Source organism: Lycium ferocissimum, chromosome 4 (genome assembly GCF_029784015.1).
Source record: "Lycium ferocissimum isolate CSIRO_LF1 chromosome 4, AGI_CSIRO_Lferr_CH_V1, whole genome shotgun sequence".
In the NCBI taxonomy this organism is placed as follows: Eukaryota; Viridiplantae; Streptophyta; class Magnoliopsida; order Solanales; family Solanaceae; genus Lycium; species Lycium ferocissimum.
The window spans coordinates 14,100,987-14,108,501 of NC_081345.1; the positions used below are offsets into that span (position 1 = coordinate 14,100,987).

Sequence of the window (7,515 nt, forward strand, 5' to 3'; positions counted from 1 at the left end):
ATATCCTCCACAATGTCCTTTAACTCCCATGGTGTGATCCGTGCATCTTGTAGGATTTTGAGAAGTATTAGAGAGTTTGTTTCTACTTGTATGTGCAGTAGACTGTTTTCCTTGCAGTATTTCAGAGCTTGTTTGATTGCCTCAGCTTCTGCTTCTGTGTTTGTCCTGATTCCAATGTCCTTGGCTTGAGCATAAACTAAGTCTCCTTTGTGATCTCTTATACAGAAACCATATGAACTCTTGTTAGGATTACCTCTACTTGCTGCATCTGTATTGCATTTCAGCCTTCCTGATGGTGGCATTCTCTACAACACCTTATCATAATAGATTTTTGGTCTATATGTGCTAAGTTGCTGATACATTAACTCCCATTAATATGATAATTGCATCCATGGAAATCTCAGCTTCCCCAAATGGTGTAAGCTTTGTTGAATCATCTTGTGCAATGTGACAGTTCCTCCATGTTTGATTGAATTTTTCCTCTTCCATAGTTCCCACACAATAAATACTGGTATGGCTTTGATCATTGGTCTCAGCTTTGGCTTGGCATCTGCTGTCCACCATGCTAGAATTTGTTGCTATAGCCTGCTTCCATTAGTTGTGATACCTGCACATGAAGCAAAATATCTCTAAAGCTTTGCAGCTATGGAAGGTGTCAGAAATAAATAAGTCACTGTCTCCTCCTTGTGATCCTCACAACACCAGCATCTAGAAGGCAAGTTAATTTGCATTCTCTTCAAAATGTCATTTGTTGATATCCTGGCCCTCCACACGCTCCACATAAAGAAGTTGATCTTGATAGGAATATCTTTCTCCCATATATTGCAATAATTATCTACCTTGTTCTCCCTTTTCGTGATGAAATCCCATGCAGATTTAACGGTGAACTGACCATTAGGTTCTAATATCCAACATGGATCATCATCCTTCCAGTCTATAGGAATTCTTATTGTGTCTCTAATGTTCTGAGCCAGTTCTTGATTCAGAGTATTTTGAAGCAAATCAAAGTTCCATTCTCCTTCATGCACAAAATGATTTACTTCTATTTCCTCCTCCTCAGCTGCTTCTGGTATGATATAATATAATGCACCAAGTCCAGTCAAATTCTCATACTAGAAACTAGAAGTGCCTTTATTCACATGCCAATGAATCTGTGATTCAACAGCTTCCCTTAGCCTCACCATTTTCTTCCATGTATGAGAACCTCCTCTATCATTGGCCAATATGGGATGCCATTTTTTACAGTATTTGTTCAATATATAAATACTGTATAGGCTCCTTCCACATCCGAAATTCCACCATAATTTAGCAAATAAGGCATCTGACATGTCAAATAAGGATCTAAAACCTATAACTCCTTCAACTTTTGGTAAACACAGCCTATACTAAGCCACCCAATGTTTACTTTTAACTCCCACAGTATTACACCAAAAGAATTTAGCAAAAATATTGTGTAACTATTTGATCACTCCAGCAGGAGGATTCAAGGCAGATAATAAATAGACAGGCATGGTTTGAAGGACATGATTTATCAAAATATATCTTCCACCAAAAGATAGCATCCTATTCTACCAAGAAAATACCCTCTTCATCACCTTTTTGAGTATATCTTCATAGTATATCAGTTTTCTCCTTCCATAGAACACTGGGCATCCCAAGTATGTGAAAGGAAAGGTTCCTTTTCTCATACCTGTATACCTTTTGATTATATTATTAATTCCTGTAGACACCTTATGATGAGTATAATAGCTACTTTTCTCATTGTTCACCATCTGTCTAGATGCTTTTTCATATTTCCTTAATGTTTTCATCATTTTCTTTACAGAATATCTATCTCCAGAACAAAACGGTATTGTATCATCAGCATAGGACAAATGATTTATTTGAGGACTCCACTTAGGCATACTACAACTTATAAACTTTGGTTTCTCATGCAATTTGTTCAAACTTCTAGATAACACTTCAACAGCTATAACAAACAGTGTAATTGACAATGGATCTCCTTGTTTTACTCCTCTACTTGACCTAAAAAAACCATGACTTTGACCATTGATAAGAACTGAATACCAGTTGTTTGAGATCAATCTCCACACCATATCAATGATTATTTCTCCAAAGCTAAATTGCCTCAAAACTCTGGTTAGGAAGATCCAAGATAGCCTGTCATATGCCTTTGTCATGTCAAGCGTGATCACCACATTAGTATTGCTTGCTCTTATATTGATATCTCTGACGACTTCTTGTGCCAGTAAGACATTCTCAACAATAATCCTTCCATTCACAGAGCCTGTTTGATTGGAAGAAATTATCCTAGGAAGAACTTCTGATATTCTATTATGAAGAACTTTAGACAACACCTTATTGGCAAAAGAACTAAGACTGATTGGCCTCATAACACTATAAGTATTAATCACCTCTTTTTTTAGGTAATAATACTAAATTAGTGTGAGTAATGAACTTTCGGATCTCATATCCATAGAAAAGGCTCTTACCATCATGATCACATCCTCTTTAATAGTGTCCCAACATTTTTGATAAAAGAGTCCTGTGAAGCCATCAGGACCACTAGCACTCTCACTATTAAGAGAAAATACAGCTTCCTTGACCTCCCCTTCTGTTGGTAATTCCTCCATTTTCTATTGTTGAAGTGATTAGCTTTGGAATATTCTTCAATAGGGTAAAGTTAACTTTTATTTGTTCATTTCTGAACTGTGCTTCAAAAAATCTGACTGCCTCATCTCCCAATTCAGCTGCTGTTTCTACCCATACTCCATTCTGATCCTGAATCCTCTCAAGGGCCAATTTACGTCTTGTTCCTCTTACATATGAATGGAAGAACTTTTTGTTTCTATCTCCTTCATTAAACCACTCCATTCCTGCTTTTTGTTTCCAATACTCTTCTTCCAAATGCAGGTATCTAGTGAGTTTAGCTTGTGCTTGTTGTAGAGTACTTTTGTTCTCCCTTGTAGGATTCATTTCAAACTGCCATTCCTGCACCTTTATAGTATCTTCTATGGTAGCTATCTATTGAAAGATATTACCATATGTATTTCTGCTCAATTGCAACAATGCCTTCTTTAGTTTCTTCAACTTATGATGGAAAACATGAAATGGATTTCCACTAAAATCAGCTTTCCAATGCAATTTCACCACCTCCATGAATGATTGATGTTTAGTCCAGAAGTTGAGAAACTTAAAAGGTTTCCCGATTGGTATGTCAGTGCAATTACACTCCAGATGTAATGGAGCATGATCTGATCCATGCCTAATCAGATGTGATCCAGAAATGGATGGCATAATATCCAGGAGTTGTTGATTTACCAATATTCTGTCCAGCCTCTTGAATATACAGTCTTTGTTTGTCCTTCCATTCCACCAGGTGAATTTACTTCCAGAATATCTCACATCTATTAGACTACAAGTTTGAATACAACTTGTAAAGTCTAATATTTCATTAGTTGATACAGGCAATCCACCTTGTTTCTCCTCCTCAGCTATTATTACATTAAATCACCACCTACAATCTATGGAACATCAAACTGATTGGCCATATCTACCATGGAGTCCCATAATTCTTTCCTCTCTATTCTGTCACATTTATCATAAACCACAGTAATCAACAAAGTCTGAGCAACAAAAGTATGAGTGAGCTGTATAGTGACTTATTGACATGTGTTTGAAATGATTATTCCTTGCCATTCATCTATCCAAAAAATCCAAGTCTTTCCTAAACAGTTTACCATGTAATTAGGATATCCTATTTTCCTTCTATAGTCTTCTATCTCCATAGGATTTTGAAATGTTTCCATTAAACCAACAAAAGAATAATGATGTCTCCTCTTTAGATCAATCAATCTCTGACAAGATTTTTGAGTATTGATGGATCTTATATTCTAGAAAATTGCTTTATCTATCATTGATAATTGGATTTATTTTCCCCCTCCTTGTTGTAACTCCTGTTAGGACATTGTGAGTCTTTGTAGGCTTTTGTTTACTTGTTTCTAGTTTCAATTTCTACACACTCCTTGGATATAAATCAGCTTCAGTAGATATGTCATCAATATATTGGCTCAAATCATCCGCCTCTTGTGTTTCCTAAACTATCTATGACTCCGCTATTCCTTGATCTGATTTTTTATTCATATTTTCCTCCACCATCTCTTGTGAATCATCTGGTGGCCTAGTACCTTCTTCTATTATGAAATTTGTTACTACCAACACTATATCAACCATGGAAGTATTCTCCTCCCCTACACTGTTATTGTAACCAAGTACTTCAGCTTCCATAACTCCCTTATCATTATTATTGTTATCACCACTAGTAGCTCCAACTCCATCAATCTTTTCACCATTACTACTAGCATAATTCTTCTTAGGAGTGTCATTGTTTTCCCCATTGTTGCTGCTGTTCTTTGATACTGCTAGTCCCTCAGTTTGTTTGATACTGATGTCATCTTGCTTTGCACCTGAATTCTGCTGAATAATCTCTTCTTTCTCATTAAACTGCTTTCCAAAGTTATCTAGAATCCATTTCTTTGTAGAGATTTTCTCCACTTGATTCTCAGCATTGGATTTTTCAACCTATCCTGATACTTGTGAGCTCTCTTTATCAGTTAAATCTACTACATCCTCTTCCAAACTCTGCAAAGTTGCATATTGATTTGATTGATGTGGTTGATTATCTTTTTTTCTTCCAATCATGCTCATTCCTCCCTCTTTGAAAATGCCACTTATTCTTTTGTTTTTGCCTTTTCTCTATGAAACTTGCATCCTCATCTCCTTTTATCCATTTGTTTGCAATTTTGATCTGAGCCTCAACCATTTTTCCTCTTGCATCCCTCTCCTTTCTATGATCCATGTTATCAATTTTATTATTCTGCTTAGATTTAGCTTGATTGACTAAACCTTCTCCACCAGTATTTCCATCTTGTGCTTGCTTCTCCTTCTTACCCTCTTGCTTCTTACCATCATCTTCCTCTTCTTTCTTAGGATATAACTCCGAATGAATCACCTAGCAATCTTGTTCATTATGGCCGTGAATCTTGAAACTTTTGCAATACTTAGGAACATGATCATAATTAATTTTATCCATTTATCAATAACCTCTCCATTCTTTTTCTTCATGCCAAAATTAATCCTTTGTGGAAACTTACTCAATATATCCACCTCGACTTTTACTGTTACACCTCAGAAAATTTCATGTCGTCGTACGATAGCTAGGCTAACGTAGAGTAAGAAGTATACGATGTTCCTACAAGTAAGAAGTGGTATTTAATGGTTCTAATTAAGATTTCAAAGACGTTTGAGGTAAGAGAATGAAGTTCATTGAAGAATGTAAAGTATAAGCCGCTTTTTGAAAAAGGGTTTGCAAAGTACCGAGCTAATGTTGACTTAATGATGCCTTAAAGAAGAGTTATGACGCCCCTTAGATTGTTAATGAAGTGTTAAAAAAGTGTTAAGAAGGTTCCCTGAGGATTGGAGATCAAACGAGTCGTCGAGGACAAGTTTCGGAGAACTGAGAATCATACGGCCCGTATAAAAGATACGGCCCGTATATCAGACCGTATAAGCTGCCCAGAATTGGAGCCTCCATTGGAACTAATGGACGGTCACACATACAGACCGTATAAATTATACGGACCGTATGTGTATCCGTATAGTTGTGTCGGGACAGATTTTTAAGTTTTAAATAAGAGGACCCCCAAGTTCATATTTCATTTCTCATTTTCTCTCCACACCTCAAGGACCCTCTAGAACTCTGTCCACACTTCATCCACAAGAATCCAAGGGAAATTAAGGATCAATTTCATCAAACCAAGGAAATCAAGTGCAAGAAGCTCACTAAGGTTATACAGGACAAGGAATCTCCTTGGATTGAAGCTAGGGTTTCCTTTCAAGTGAAGTATTTTCATCCAAACTTGCTCCTACCCAATCAAAGGTAAGCTTTATGATTCTTCCATGCTATTTAGACCGTTGAGGGGTTGAAAGACTTGGATTATGGAAGGGAATAGAAAATGGGTTACAAGTATGAGAATAGTGACATTGTTGAGTAGTAGCTTAATATGAATCAAGATTCTTGGTATGTTGTGATTATAGTTATGTTATAAATGATATTAAGAATGAGGGAGAAACATTATGTAGGATGAATGTAATGTCGTATTATGACCATGGCTATGAATGATTTGAAATGGAATTATTAATACTTGAATAATGTGGGGTGAAGGAAGATTGTTGAAAATGATATGATGAATGTTATTATTGACGTTTGGGAGTTGATATATGATATGGAGAAAGTTGTATAAACAAAGGAGAATCCCTAATTTTCTAGCTTTAGTTCAAACACGCTTATGTTATCGATTATCTAATATTAGTATGGACTCTCTTGAAGGTAGAAACGTGAATATTAGAGAGGAACATCCAAGTGATAGAGTAGCTAAACGAAAAGGTATGTAAGGCTAGTCCCTTCTTTCCTAAGGCATGAATCCCATGACATGACTTCCCTTATTCTCCATGACTTTTTTACATTCCGGCAATTATGAGTCCATGATTATAAAGAACTTCTTATGAGATAAAGAAAAGAGATATGTTACGAGTATGATAATGATGATGATATTACACCACGCCTATAGGAAAGGGACAGCCTTTACATACCTATTGTCTAGATGGCTCTCTAACTTCGGGCGACTGAGATGCTCCCTGACGCGATACTGGACGCAATTCTACGATGATCAAGACCTATTCGTACTAGGGCCCTTATACATATATATGCATACATGACATACTTATGTTAAGTAAGTTAGCAACATTATTTCTATGAAAATTGCTTAGTTAAAAGTTGTTCCTCACTTGATGTCTCCTTGTTTCTCGATATATTATTATTGTTTATGCCTTACATACTCCCATAATGTTCGTACCGACGTCCTTTATCACGCCGTGTTCATAAACATTAAGAGAGAGATATTGTTCAATTCTCAAAATTCCCTCTTGGGGCACTCCATTACCTACGGAGGTGCTATTTTGAGATATTCTTTTGTGCACATATTTGGGCACGACTTGCTCTCGTCCCGTCCTTATAGTCCTTATCGAACCGTTCTTATGTCTTGTTTAACACTTTATCGTATATACGTACGTGTGGGTTGTCGATGTCCCACGATGATCCTTGTATATTGTATATCATTTTTGTAATAAGGCTTATGTATATAGATATGGGTTTCTTTGGAGATTAAATATCCTTGAGTATGATAATTAGCTTAATGAGATACCTTGCCTTCCCCAACGAACTTTCTTCTGGCCCCCTTGTCTTCGGACATTTATTAGAATCACCTTGGCCTAGTTCTATTTACTTGTGGGACTTGTCCACTTGTATTAGCCTATTTACCACACAATGACTAATGAAAAACCGCTCCTTCACAAAGTAGTTTGGAGGCAAATATGGAAAAGATATCCATGCAATTGCTATTGATGTTTCTTTTTCCGGATCAAACCATGGATCCCATTTAAGAGTACGCATAGGAT

General features: G+C 36.5%; 1 protein-coding gene across 1 annotated transcript; it reads right to left on the reverse strand.

Moving 5' to 3' along the window:
- Positions 1-629: 629 nt before the first annotated feature.
- Positions 630-7,510, reverse strand: LOC132053756 (uncharacterized). The gene is made up of 8 exons (XM_059445862.1): positions 7,379-7,510; positions 4,769-5,011; positions 4,188-4,581; positions 3,106-3,494; positions 2,731-3,024; positions 2,493-2,636; positions 1,691-2,357; positions 630-1,066 (listed from the first exon to the last, which is right to left on the reverse strand). Exons 1-8 carry the CDS (start codon positions 7,508-7,510, stop codon positions 630-632), a joined length of 2,700 nt encoding a protein of 899 aa, XP_059301845.1.
- Between the last annotated feature and the right edge of the window lie 5 nt (positions 7,511-7,515).